This window comes from Camarhynchus parvulus, chromosome 5 (assembly GCF_901933205.1).
Source record: "Camarhynchus parvulus chromosome 5, STF_HiC, whole genome shotgun sequence".
Taxonomy (NCBI): Eukaryota; Metazoa; Chordata; class Aves; order Passeriformes; family Thraupidae; genus Camarhynchus; species Camarhynchus parvulus.
The window spans coordinates 3,212,785-3,227,938 of NC_044575.1; the positions used below are offsets into that span (position 1 = coordinate 3,212,785).

General features: G+C 45.4%; 1 protein-coding gene across 1 annotated transcript; it reads right to left on the reverse strand.

Moving 5' to 3' along the window:
• Positions 1 to 3,853, reverse strand: LOC115904355 (protein Mis18-alpha-like). Its single transcript, XM_030949697.1, is given in 5 exon segments — positions 1 to 799; positions 1,490 to 1,572; positions 2,601 to 2,723; positions 3,411 to 3,477; positions 3,573 to 3,853. Coding segments are annotated over 4 exon segments (495 nt in total). The 5' UTR covers positions 3,847 to 3,853; the 3' UTR covers positions 1 to 799; positions 1,490 to 1,541.
• Positions 3,854 to 15,154: the final 11,301 nt, after the last annotated feature.

Sequence of the window (15,154 nt, forward strand, 5' to 3'; positions counted from 1 at the left end):
GCCAGGCAAAAAAGAAAACCAAATTAAAAAAAACCAAAACACAAAAAAAACCCCACCAACAACAATAACAATGAAAAAACCCCAACATATTAAGCATATTTCAAGAGAGTTTAAATCAGAATGAGGTGACTTGGAAAGCCTGAAAAGCTGCAATGCTGCAAAAATCTTATACTGCAAAAAAAGCCTTTTGTTACGTGACATTTTAGCCCTGAACTTGCAAAAAACCCCTGCCAAACTAACAATTCACCACATATAGTTATTGAATCATTCCTGTCTTTGAGCACAAGTCAGGCTACAGCAATGGAGACAAGAAAAACTTAATGCTGTTCCTTTGGAAATCACAGAAGCACAGGGAGGCTTTTCATCAGCTTAGGAAAATGCACACCCAGCTCAGTAGATACTGAAGAGCAGGGAAGTCAGGAGATCAATGTTTTGCTTCCAGAGACAAAAATTTAAATAAGTATTTACATTAAACCAGCAGTCTACAGATCGTCTGATCAGAAGTGTTTATTAAGGAAAAACCCCTGGGGTTTCCTCTTGAGGGACATCAGAGGAACTCCTTGGCTGGGACACAGCCTCGGTCAGCACTGCTCCCCCCACACAGGCCACCCACGGCTTCCAGCTCTTCCACAGTCTCTGCAAAGCTCCCAGGGATCCCAGAGGATGGCAGGGCCAACCTTCACCTCTGCCCTTCTCCTGCAGCTCAGCAGGTTTCCTGTCAGACCTGCCTTTGCAGAGCAGCCACACGCCACTCCACAGTGCTCAGCCTTGTCTCCAGAGCCTCGAACAGCATGTCCACCTGCAAAGTGACCAGCTACTGGGTCACACACACACAAAGAGCACGTGTGGATGTCACAAAGGGCTCAAGTCTCATCTCACATCACCAATTCCTTTCATTTGACTCTTTCCCTGCTCATTTCATCCTGTGAAAGCTCACCCAACTCTAACACTCACTGTCCACTTTTTCCAGCCCTGGTGTCAGAGCCACACACTCAGCTTCTGCTGGACAACCTTCGTTTCCAACTTCCTTAACACTATTTGCTCCCAGCTCTTCCTGCCTGCAGTCACCAAATTTTAGTAGAGCAAAACATCACCTTGATGTATGATGTTGTATTTCAATACAAAGCTACAGCAAAAGCATTAAGTCCATTAGCACAAAAGGCAGAAGAAACATGACTAAAAGTTAAGTGAAGATCTGGAGAAGTGAATCACAACTAACTAGAAACAACTTATCAAATTACTGAGACAAAAATAGGAACCTAATGCTATGCTTGATAAGGAGAAAATGCTAATTACCGTGAAAATTGAAGGAAAGTTACTGACAATCTTGCACAGCACAAGGTACCAATGCCATGAAGCAGACCAGCACACGCTACAATGCACTGAATTACTCTGGGTGAAATAAGCTGTTCTGCAGAAACTATTGGAGCACATGAAGGTTTCACAGAGGTGAATTAAACAAATTATTAATTATAAGGTTAAATCTCACCCTTTCCAGCACCTCCTCCAAGACAGCTTGACGTTCCAGAGTGAGTGGTTCCTCATGGATGACAGCTTGCTTTCCCGGGGTGCCTGGAATAGAGCCGAGATGCCACAGGTCAGATCATGCACAGATTCCCACCCTGAAGCACAAATCCGAGCACAGCACTCCTCCAGAGCCCTGAGAGACAGCCATGGATTCTGGGGCTGCAGGGAAAAACTGCACAGACCCCGAGAACAGCGCAGGGCTGGCTGGCAGAAGCAGCATTACTCTCCAAGAAAAGTGCCAATCTGCAGCCAGGTCAGTGCTTTAGGGAATTCTACTGCCAAAAAACAAGGTATCATAGCTGTGGAATTAAGAAAAAAACCCAAAAGCACTGTCCAGAGCACGAGGGTGAACATCCACAGCAAAATGATTGGGAACTTCAGAAAAAACCAGAGACATTAACACTAGTTCAGGTGAACACTGTCCATCAGAACAATGCTTGCATAAAGGACCTCCGGCACAAAGCCTTGATTCACTATATAGTTATTGAACAATACCTAAAGACCACTTTTAAGTGCTATAAACCGACTAAACCCAAGCACATTTTCATTTTCTAGCCAGATTTTAAATGGCTGAGTGAGAGTCTCAAGCACACACTCAGCTGTCAGATTTGCCTTTGCCCCCCTTAGAGACAGAGCAGATGTGGCCAGCACAGGCCAGACCTGCCCCAAGTGCTGCCTGAGCCCCTCTGGCCACGCTGCCTGCTGGTAATGCTGACCCCAAAGGGGCTCCAGACAGGCCTGGCTGGTGCTTGGTTTGTGTATTCTCCTGAGAAAATGAGAAGGAACCCTCCCGTGCCCTGGACCTGGTGGTATTTTCTTGGCAGGAATGCAATTTCTCATACAAAAGGCAGACCTGGCTGCTTTGGGTTTGTTCATTTTTCTAGGATTTGCCTTACACCGTGATGTTCCTCACAACTGAGCACTGCGATGCCGACAGCAGCAATACAGAAAACCAGTCTGGGGCAGAGCAGCAGAAAAAGCCACCTCTAGACTTCCCAGAGATACAACAGGAGAGCCCTCAGTGCAATCCTGGTGAGTGAAGTGGAGCTGGCACATGACCATTCTGTACTTACCTTTCAATGGAGTCAATAGTGAAACAGAACAAATCTCTCTTGTAGTCGAGGCTCCTCGAGGTGCACCTGTAGGTGCTGCCGAGTGTCTTTGAGCAGCCAGAGTAGAAAAAGGTTTCTACTAAGCTGTAAGTGAGAAATAACATTGATTCAGAAAAAAAAATAAAAGGAAGAACCTCACCCCATCCCTTTCCTTAAAAAAAAAAAAAACAAACAAAAACAAACAAAAAACCCCCAAAACAAACAAACAAACAAAAAAACCCAGGAAAAAAAAAACAGCCCAAACAATCATGCATTATCATTTTTTCAGGCATTCATTCTTGCTTTACACAGTGTAAATTCTGAGCACTCATCTTTCAGCCTGAATTTGCAGCAGCTCCTCAGGCTGACTGACCTCAGCAAGACCATCATAATCATTAAATTGTGGTAGGGACCTTAAATCTCATCCCATCCCGCCCCTGCCATGGCAGGGACACCTTCCACTGTCCCAGGCTGCTCCAAGCCCCAGTGTCCAGCCTGGCCTTGGGCACTGCCAGGGATCCAGGGGCAGCCACAGCTGTGCCAGGGCCTCAGCACCCTCCCAGGGAAAAACCTCTTCCTGATACTTAATCTAAACCTTCCTTCATCCTAAGGCCATTCCCCTTGTCCACCACTACATGTCCTTGTAAGGAATCCCTCTGCCTCAGGCCACAAAGTACACACCACACAAATAAGTGTTCCAGGGGCACACCAGCACCGCGGGCCCTCCACCGGGCCTGTCCCCGGGAACCCCCGACCTCCCCGGGGCTGTGCCCAGCCACGGCCGGCCCTCACCATCCGCACTCGCCGGGCAGGTTGGAGATCTTCCGCTCCGGCTCCACGGCGACGCTGGCGGCCGCACCTGCAGCGGCAGGGAAGGAGGGAAGGAGGGAAGGAGGGAAGGAGGGAGGCATGGCGGCCGTGAGGGGAGGCGCGGGGCGGGGGGCCGGCACTCACTGCGCAGCAGGATTCAGCTGCTCTCCTCGTCGTTGGACACCCAGCTGGACGTGTCGCCCAGGGGCCGCCGGCAGCCGGCGCACAGGAACACCATGGGCATGGGCGCCTCGTCCGCCCGCTCCCGCTCCGCCCGGCCGGCGCCCGGCTCCAGCAGCGACAGCGACTGCTCCAGCGCCGGGCACAGCGACAGCGGGTCCTGCCCGCCCGCCGAGGCGCCGGCCCCCAACATCGCCTTCGAATCGCCCGCCGAGGAAGCGGCAGCGACACCGGACATGGCCCCGGAACCGCTCCCGGAGCCGCCGCAGCACCGAGGCTGCCCCGGAACCGCTCCCGGAGCCGCCGCAGCGCCGCCCGTGCGCGGTTAGATCTCGTAAGGTCGTGCGAGCAAAGCAAAGGATGTGGGCATTCCAGTCCATGAAGCGTTTTATCAAGTCACTGCTAAGTCAGAGAACTTCCCGAGCTGGAAGGGCCCCACAGGGACCATCCAGTCCCGTCCCTGTTCCTGCCCAGACACCCCAACAAGCCCACCCTGAGTATCCCTGGAGAGCTCTCCAAACACTCCTGGAGCTCTGTGGGGCCGTGCCCATTCCCTGAGGAGCCTGGGCAGTGACCAGCACCCTCTGGGGACGAACCTTTCCCTGAAATCCAGCCTAAACCCCTCTAGAGCCAGCTGCAGACGTTCCTGGGTGCTGTCCCTGGCCACGGGGAGCAGAGCCCGGAGCTGCCCCTCAGGAGGAGCCGCAGCCCCGGTGAGCTCTGACCTCGGCCCCCTCCAGGCTGAACAGGCCCTCGGCCACTCCTGGCGTGGCCCCTGCAGAGCCAACATCAACACTTTCCCCCTAACACTTTCCCTCTTCATAATCTTGTTTCTGACCATAGGAGCATTCATCTAAATTTTTGTGTCATGGTACCAATTTAAGACATATGTAGGATTGCTCAGGCACTTCAATAATTCATTAAAAGAATATAGAAACATAGAATTGCTTATGCTGGAAAAGGCCTCTCAGATCATCAGGTGTTCCTCTGGTCACAATTAATTTTTACACCTCACCATGCATTGTAGCAGGGTCTTAGGATTTAGCAGGGAGAATATATTTGTAAAGGATTGCCAGCAATTTCTTTATCCACTTTTTTTGCCTGTCAGGGAGTGGGTTGGATCAGGCATTGTTCTCTGGTATGTAGATTATGCAATAGGTCCTTACACCTTTCTTTTCACTAGGTATTTCTTCAGTGTAATAATGATAATAATAACAATATCTGAAAACCTCTGCAGAAAAGGATCCTTCCCTGTAGAACACAGGACTGACAAAGTGAATTGGTCATACTTTCTTCCCAAAACAGGGTTAAGGTTACGCATGTTGGGAACCCTGCTAGTAAATTGCATTATGTTATCTCTGTTTGGTACAGTGAAATTGTAAATTAACCCCCTTTAAAAGTGGGTCAGCTCCCATCACCTAAAAGATCAGCGCTGTGTGATCAATCTTAATATGGTTATCAAGTAATCTGCAGCCAAGTGCTGGGCAGGCACTGCACTCTGATCCCCGCCCAGGGCTCCTGCTCTGTGATTAATGGTTCTGCTATTCCCCACCTGAGCCCTGAGAAGTTACCCCTGTCCCCCACTTGGGCTGGCTATGTCTGGAATTCATGGAAGCACTAAAAATCACCAAAAGCCAAGGAAAAAAAAAAAAAAGAAGGAAAAAAAAAAAAAAAAAATAGGAGAAATGTTCTCAGTACCGACAGGAAAAGTTGCTGGAAGTTCACATTTCAGACTCACTCTCTGGCATTCATATCCTTCCAGTGCCTCCAGTGTAACACTTTCCAGATATGCACAATACTTTTTACATGTACAACTCTGGATTTATTTTACTCTTTATCATTAAAGGTGATTCTTTTTTTCTATTACATTATTATCCAATTTACCAAAACAACAAAAATTCATTGTCTAAAGATCAGACTGAGTTAGACTGCAGTCATCCAAGTACTGGCTGGTAAATCTGTTTAGTGCTTGAACAGTGGATATTTGTGCGACACTATTTATTTGAGCCATGGATTTTTGCCCCTGATATTTTCTGGGGAGGTTTCTGGCTGAATCCTCGTTGATTTACTGCCATATGTGAGCCATCTCTTTTGAGTGCTGCAGCTCCTCTCGACACAGAAGGCCAGCAGCAGGCTCCCAGCTGCTCAACATCTCACTCTGCCCTTCCAGTGGGGTTTATACATGACAGTGGCTTCATTTTTGGATTAAATGCAGCTGTGAGCATTGTTAGTGATCAGCATAATTATGAAACAGTTCCTTCAGCTCGTTGTTTCACATCATGAAGTGCTGGGTGGATGAAAATGCTTAATGGCCTTGACACCTCCTTGTTTTTGACTGAATACCAGTCCACCCCACCTGGCACAGCATTTTTGGGGTTAAACTGGGTTCTGGGCACCACTCTGGCTTAAAATGGAAGGAAAAATTGAGAGGCTGCCCTGGAGCAGAGACAAAGTGGGGCAGTGCCAATAGTCCTGAGCTGATATTGCCACAGAACACCTTGCTGGGGCTTCAGCAGCACGTGGTAGCACCCCTCATGCAGAGGAAGAATCAGAAAAATGCAAAACATAGTTTGCACACAGAATATAAAAGATGGAAATATATAAAACTTCCATATACAATAGAACTTCCACAATAACAGAAACCCAGAGCTTGGCAATGAAGAGTGCAAGGACAGGAACAGGGAGGAGTTTTAACCTCATCATTAAATTCTGAGGCATTATATTGTTATGTACAGCTGCAATTTGTTTTATTTTCCTGACAGAGATTATTTCCTGATAGATTTGTTTTTCCAAACAGCTCACTGGCTGGTGGTGCCATGTGCTGGCATTTCACAGCCACACAGAGGGCAGAAGAGCCCACACATTCCCTGTCCTCCAAAAAGCCCTTTTAGAATAAAGAACGTGGTGGTTCAGCACTGGAAAAATATTTCCACCAAAATCTTCCCAGGAGAAATAATGGCTGGGTGCTCTCAAGGTAATTTTGGTGTTTTGTCAGGCCCCACTTGGGTGAATTCTCATCTCCATGAGTCTGTAGAGGCCAAACTGCTTGGTGTCTTCAGCAAGATTTCACCAAGGGGAAATAAAGACCATTTCTTGTGCTTTCTTTGCTCTTTCAGAAACTCTTCAGGGTCCTCTCTTATTGTTTTGGGGTTTAAGATTTAAAGAAATGCTAATCAATCTCCCTGGAAGCCCTATAAAACTCAGTGTATGTCTGGCTGCAAAATAAACCCAGCAGAAAATGTCTCAAAGCAAAACATTCACGTGGCTGATACTTAACTTTTCAGCAATTTCATAATTCCTTATCTCTCCAAATGACACATTTCCAGCAGCCAAGAGATGACTAAAATGATTTAACTGAATTTCACAGCTTTGCAGATAATAACTGAGAACAGCAGGCAAAATTGCAGCACAAAAAAAACCCCAAAATTTTTTCCTCCCCTCCTCAACAGGACTTAATCTCAGCAGCTTGCCACACAAAATAAACAAACCTCCCCAGTACAAAAAAAAAAAACAAACAGCATGAATCTCATGATTTTTAAATTAAGGCACGTGAGGGGTTTGTTTTGCTTGTCTAAATCCACCTCCATGGTTTTTATGAAACAGGAGTGCCCTGTGAGAAGTTCTCCCTGGAACACTGGAGGGACTTTGCCTTGGAAAAAGGGGGGTCCTCAATGCAGAGGGATTCCTGTGAACACAGATTGCTGTGAATCCAGTCCTGCAGGATTGCTTCACAGGAATTTGGAGGTAAAACGTGTGGGAGAGGTTTTACAGTGACTGCTGTGAGCCACAGAGAAGTTTGATAAGAGAACCCACGTTTACCCCTGAAAGAATTTCCTACCAAGGTCATTGACATAGAAACCAAGAAAGAAAGAAGGATAAAGAAGAGAAACACACTACTGCTATCATTTTAGAGTAAATATATATTTAATTAGAGCAATCGGTGTTAGTCTGGTATATTAAGGCATGTATTAATGAATGAATATTATGAATTTGGAGTGCAGCAATAACACTTTCAGTGTCCAGTGTCCGTCAGAATAGCATTTTTGGACAGATTCAAAGCACTAAAAACCTTAAAACAAAGATATGAAAGAATGAATACCTGCAGAACAAATGCTGACAGGGCAAATTCAATACTATAGTAACGCAGAAATTTCATCATTTCACGTTTCAAAAAAACCAGTTCAGAAATTCCATCCATTTCAAGCAAGTCTGGAGCCCACCACCTGATGAGATTGAAGCCTCCCTTCTTCTTTTTATGTGAGACTCAGGAGTTTCGTAAGAATGAATAAAAAGCATTCACGCCACAACAAAAATGGGTTTGCAGCCTTCTGCAAATGGAGAGTGGCTTTGTGTTCTCCATCTCAGCTGGGACAGAAACGTGCAGAGCAGAGCCCCCAGCCTTCCCCTGCCACCAGACCCCAGCAGGGTCTTTGGGAGCACTGCAGGTTGTGCTGGCAGAAGGGAGGAGGCAGGAAATCCAAGGAGGAATCACACGGAGCAGGCACAGCTTCCCCAGCTGCTCTGCCAGGGCTGGGGAAAGGGCTGGGATTGCAGATTCCACATGGAGGAGGGAGAAGCTTCCATGGGGAGGCTCAGCAAAGAGCAGGACTCCCTCTGCACAGCCCTCTGCCGAGCCCAGGATTTGAGCCATCTGTGCTGGATCCCCACAGCAATAACCTAATATGTTACTTGGCCATAAAGTTGGAAACAAACAGAAAAAAAAAAGGATAAAGTGTAACAAAAGCCAAAGATGTGAGAAAATAAATTTAAATGGCTGGGGAAAACAGAGCAAGTGCATAATAAATATCATTTTAATATCTCCTTGCACCAGTGATTTGACAGGCAAAACCAAGGATGACTCAGATATTTTTCAAAAATTTTTAAAAACTGGGATGTTACTCACAAGTCACTTGATTTTATTTTTCTAGAGATCCTTTGGTTTTCTGTTATGTTGTGCACACATTTGATACAGGGATGGCTTTATTTTACACAGGAGCACCACAAAGTGCAGAACCTTCCCATGCTCTGTTTCTATACCATGACCAGTTCTGGTGGCTATAAAAAGAGTTTTCATAATTTGTATGTTATTTGCAATTTAATTTGTAGCCATTAAGGTTTTTTTTTTTTGCAGGGAGAAGGGTTATTTCTTTAACATTTTTCCAAGGGAAGGCTATATTCCCATCTTCCTCCCACCCCAGGACATTTCATTGTCAATGTTGGACACTTGATTTTTTTGCTGTCCTTGGAGTTTTTTTTTTTTTTTTTTTCTTGTTTATTTTTTTTATTTTCTTTTGGTTGGTTGATTGTTTTTGTCTGACAGTTTAAAGGCTCCTTAACTTTAACATCACAATGAAGTAAAAGAAAGTTTTGGCCTCATGGCAAAACTTCACTGACTCCAGTGTGGAAGAACAGCAGAGATCAACCTGTTCTACACCATTCTTAAAAAAATAAAAATAAAATATCACATAATTTTTATATGAGTTGTAAATCTGAGGTGTTGGATCCCACAAAAACCAAGGTGAATTTTAAGGTCCCTTCTAATCCAGGTCATTCTATGACCCCACTAAGAGTTAGAGAATTGATTTGTTGCATCCATTTCTGTCTTTTGCCAGCTCTGCTCAATCTATATTTTGACCCAGTATATTTTGTAAACATATTAAATTGTGAGCAAACATGGAGGGTTTAATGGTCCAAGCCTACAAAATCAGCCATTCCAAGGCAAATGGGAAGTGGAAAGAAGAAGGAAGGAGCGGAGAGGTGAGAGCCTGCGGAAGGAGGTGGTGGAGATGTTCTGCTTTAACAAAAATTCAACGTTTCAGGCCGCCCACTCCCTGGCTCTGACCTCCCCTGTCTGACATCAACCTACATCTGTGACAGGATGTATTTTCAGGCTGTCCTAGAAGGATATCATGCAATAGCCAAACCCCTGTAAATATGGTTCTTGTCGTCAGCAGTGAAACAAAATTAGATTTTATACCAGACAAGAGCTTTTAACCCAGCCAGTGACGTGATCAGAGAGGAAAGGAGAGGATAGATCTTGGGCTCTTCAAATGCAGCGCAGGTTTAAGTAGAAATGTTGAGTGCCTTAAAAGCAGAACCACGACTTACACTTTGCTAGGAAAAAAGGGAGAATTCTTTTCACAAAACAATATCTGCATGGAGACAATAAAATCCTGGAAAAGGTAATGGGGAAGCACTGAAGGAATAGCTCACAGTTGTACCACAAAAAAGGCAGGTAAGTTATTCTTCTGGTGTCTTAACTCCTAGATAAAAATGGATTCCATGCATTTTTCTCCTGGCATATTCAAGCAGCAGTGGGCTCATCTACTTCAGTTTCCATCACTTATAGTGAAATTTGCTCCTCTTGCAAAGAATTCAGGCACTGGGAGGGCAGAGGAAGAGAAGGCAAGGATTATGCTAAAGGGAATATACAAAGTTATTATATTATTATTATTTTATTATATAAAATAATATTATAATATAATAAATATAATATAATAAATATAATATACTATCATATCATATAATATTATATTATTATAAAATAAAGATTTTATTTTCATGTCCATGTAAGCGCATAAAACAAGCACTGGAAAACAACAGAATCTGAACCTCAGCTGCTTTCTGTACATCGTGGTGCTGTTTCTCCTGTGAGAGTGGTGCTGATGCATTCCTCATCTGCTCCACAGACCATTTTAATTAAAGCATTAATAGATTTCAGGCTCTCAAAGCCAGAGCACCTCCATCCAGCCTCTGTCCAAGTCTGTATCTTCACACACACGCGCGCTCCACGTGCTTTGTTCAGCCTCTCACTGAATTAATCAAACACCACTGCTGCTGGCCTGTGCTAATCAGCTGCATCCTTCAGGGTGCTCCCAGCCCTGCCACAGCCACGCTGCTGAGCCCAGCTGGGCCATGTCCCCTGTCCCCAGTGCAGCTCACATCCATCCATCCATCCATCCATCTATCCATCCAACCCCTCCACCATCCATCCACCCCTCCTCCTCTATCTCATCCAGCAGCACCATCCATCTCACTCTTTAACCCCTGCTGACTGCTCTGTGTCGACACAGCACAGTGAGGCACTGAGCTGCCAGCCTTGGTGTGAGAGTGGCAGAAATTCCACCTCTGCCAAATCCAGAACAGTGCATTTTGTAGCTGCCATAAAGTACCCAACGACTCTGTCGTGTTCCCTGGATGTTGTTCCAAGGAAGTTGTGTTTTCTTTCCAACCCTGAAATGTCTCTTGCAGGGCTGCAGGAAAACACGCTCAGATGATTCATTTCATATTTTTTAAGTCCATGGGAATCCTCACATTCTACAGACTTCCCCCATTTCCAACACAATTGGATTTTGGTGGGTGATTCAAGTAACAGTGGCTTCAGCTCAAGCCCTTTGAGTGAGTCCATCATTTTGGGCAGGATCATAAGCAGTGGTGCCTCTGAAAACCTAAATAACATACTTGAGTGAAACACTCATCTGTTATGTGCATGTTTTCCATCCAAATAACTTCACCTAATCACTCACGAAAGCCTTTAGTAGAGGAAAATGATGAGATTAAACGTGATGCTTTTGGATACACTTGCTCCCTTCCATCTCAGAAGAACAGTATTAGCTAAAGCCATTCATTTTGTCTAAAGGGATCTCTGTAATGCTTCATCTGCTAAACAATTTCATTAAATTCTCCATCCCTGGGAGAAATGAGGTGCAATTTAAAGCAGCTGGGGATTTTAGCTGCCCTTATCACTACAGGGGTGCAGCAAATCCATATTTATTCAGTCTAACATCTGTGAGATGCTCTGTGTGCTACAGGACCTCCCAGGATGTGACTCATGAGGCTGAACTCGAGAAGAACAAGGTGCTGTCCCCTCCCCACTGCCATTTGTCACAGCATTGCCAAAATGCTGGCACCAGACAATAATTACAGCTGCATAAAGGAAAAACCGCTGCAAACCAAGAGGCCCATGTCACCACCGAGTCTCAAGCCCCAACATGTGGTTTGCTCTTTTACAGACACTGGTTTCAGAAGGCTGGGGAAGAGATGAGGCAGCTTTCATCACACCAAGCAAATTAGGGAATACTTCTCCTGCCAAACTGAGAAGGCGGAGGTGGGGATCTCTCTGCTGCGGCAGGAACATCCAGAATTCTGGCATTGCCAAGGCTTTCACAGGTTGGCTTGCTTCGAAAAAGCAGGGTATAATGTTGTGGAAGGAAGGTTCAGGAAGACAGCGAAGGCAGTGTTAAATATTTATATTTAACATAGAAGTTAGAAGACAGTGTTAAATATTGTGACTTCCATAGACAATATAGGAGTAGACAAGTAAAAAAAAAATCTCCAAAAATCATGGTGTGCTGTGCATACATCAGAAATTCAGTCATACTTGACTGTGAAGACACTGCATCCTTCAGCTCATAAGGCAGCAGGAACAATGTGCTCTAGAAAAAAAAAATCTTTGGTGGAAACCCAACTGTGTGCCTTGCATGGAGCGGGTTCAACACACACAGGTGTTGGCTTGTGAGTGCCAAGGGCAGGACTGCACAAACCAGAGGCATTTTTGGAGTCGCAGACAGTTCACACTCCCCTTGTAGCAGCCAGTCCTTTTGCCCAGCAGAGGGATCAGCTCCCCATGAGGAGGCTGTGGGCAGGAAAACCTCTGCTGCACAGAGCAGCTGTGGGTCAGAGTGGGGAGAAAAGAACTCTGCTCCCAAGTTATAATCCCCTGCAGGGTCTAGGGCTGTTCAAATATTCTCACACCATTGCTGCAGGGCCTCTTTTGGGGTTTGGGTTTTATTTTCCTTTTTTTCCCCTTCTCTGTAAATCAAATGCATGGTTTCATCTCTGCTTCCAGTTTGAAGTGCACGGAAAGTTTTCCTGATGCCCACACAAATGTTTCCATAGTGAATATTTAAACACAGGAGCGTTATCCACATCAGGCATTACAGCCAACCATGCCCTCCTGAGGATGCTCAGCACTTTAGAACCCAGCAAGCAAAGCTTCAGCCAAGGTTTATAAAGGGTGGAAACGGCACAGCGGAACGAAACGCAGTTCCATTGTAACGAGTGCCCTTGGCAGCAGGATTTAACCAAACCCTGTGTCAGCCAGGGCTGCCCCAAGGAGAGCAGCCACATCTTTAGCAGCCCCTGACTGAAACAACCCTCTGCCACCCACCCATGGACAAAGGGCTCTTTGCTTTGAAATGCAATGTGGCTGCACCACTGAGCTTTGACGACCCCAGAAGGCTTTTGAAGGTGCTAAAGAGAAATAATTCCAAACGGGGATTAGCAATGGAAGCTTCTGTGTGTTTCTCAGTAGCTGAACACAGCTGGCAAAAAGTAGCTTTGGGGGAGGAGGAGTAATCCCTGAAATAACAGAATAAGGAAGGCTTTAGAGAAGTGGAAGACACAATGACTGAAAAAGATTCTGAAAATACTGAAAATAACAGAGTTCAAGGAAAGGGGAACCACAAGAGAGGTGCTATGCATTTGCACACACATTTTCTTTTTTGAAACCCTGAGCTCCTGCCAAAGGACATTCCCACTGCATTGGAATCCATCTTTAGGTTCCATGCAACACGTGCAATATATTATGATACAATTTTCTATCTGCAACATGATTGGACATAGCTCTCCTGTCTTTATTATCTCTCTAGGATCACTCTCTCTTTCCTCATACCCATCATCTTGCAGAATGAGTTTCTGAATCAAACTCTGCTCTCAGTAAGGGTGTATTATCACTCTGTACAGAACAGAGATGCTGTTTGAGGATACAAGAGAGGCTCATACTGTTGTTGCACAAGCTCCTTCACATCTGTGCCCTTCGATCAGAAAAACAAAAGAACTTTTCTTATCCAGGTGCTCTTCAGCTGCTGACACTCTAACAAACATTGAACAGCACAGCTATTTCCCAGATGCCATATGGGATCCCAGATCCCTTATCCTGAAGCTGTCCCTGAGGTCTGACACTGCTAACACACACCTCTGTCTCAAGGATGAGCCCCAAAGCACAGGGTCCCTCAGAGGTTCCCGGTCCTACATCAGGGAATAAAGGCCACACAAAGCTCCTTCACTCAGCAGCTCTTTCTCTCTGAAAGCTTTCAGACCCAAATTCATCCTCCCCCAGCAGGCACCCCAGGTTACCTACCTTGGAAGACAGAGCTGTGTGAGCTGGGGAGCCCGGGGCTGGCCAGGCACGGCACAGATCCCATCTGGAAATCAGCTCATCCCCGTTCTGAAATCCCCAGCTGTAGCTGAAGCAGCCCTGGAATGAGAAATGTTCTGCCAAAGGCCACAGAGCCACCAGAGATGCCCTTTTGCACCAGCCTCTGTGCCTGCGTCCCTGTGCCCAGCTCCTCACTGGATCTCATTCCTGCTCTCCTCGTTTTTAACCTCTTCTTGCCTCTGGCCATTTTCTACTTCATTCCATGTCCCATTCCCCATGGTTTCTGCCTCCAGCTGAAGGGTGGAAGCCCCCCTAGAACATCACTGTAAATCAGGACAACCTGTTCTTCTCTCTTCCAAGTTGTGTGGTGTATTTTCCTGTGGCAGATTTAGTTACAGACATGAAATTGTTCCACACGTCTAGTGTAATACACTAATGAAACTCCTGACTCCTTTAGCAATGTCCCTTCCATCCAGCCTCCCTGCTTTTCTTCCCACTCTGTGTTCCCTCTAGGTGGAGGAAGGAAACAGTTTTGGGGATTGTTTTTCCTCCTAGAGAAATCCAGGTTCCACCTGCATAATGTTCCTGTCATTTTTTGACAGATACTTAAGATAACAGAATTTATATCAGTCAAAGTTTAACAAAAATTCAAACTTTCTTACGCGAAAGAATCCCCTATAAATGGAAACCTATCATGTAAATCTTCAGTGCAGTGGGATTCCCACATTTAAAACACTGAATATTTTCTGAAGGGGAGAAAGCTTTCCTCTCCTTGATCAGAACTCACAGAAATTGTTGAATCTACAGAAACGAAGCACAGAGCCACTCAAACACTTCATTATTCCTTCTGAGCACTGTTCAAATACCAGTATTTACCTCTGAGGCTGTAGCAAAATTGCATGTTTCTGCCCTGGCAGGAGAGGAGCCTTCCAGAGTCAATATTCATATTGCTGTGGGGAAACACATTTAATCTCCATGTCAGCTCTCTGTAATTTCATTAGTATTATTTATAAGACAATATGTTGGTAAATAGCAGCAGCTCCATCCATGTGCAGGAAGCTGCTTTCAGAGAGCAGCAGTTTGGAAGTCAGCCTTTTGGCAATGAAGGTGAGAACAGAGGAGCATCCTGTTGTATTTGGGTTGCCCCCAGATGGAGGAAGGAATGATGAATCTGACTCCATGTTCTCAGAAGGATAATTTATTACTTTATGATACTATATTATATTAAAGAATGCTATACTAATCTATACCAAAGAATACACAAAGGATGCTTACAGAAGGCTAAAAAGATAATAATGAAAACTCGTGACTCTCTCCAGAGTCCTGGCACAGCCTGGCACTGATTGGCCAAAGGGGGAAAACAACTCACAGCAGAATCCAATGGAAC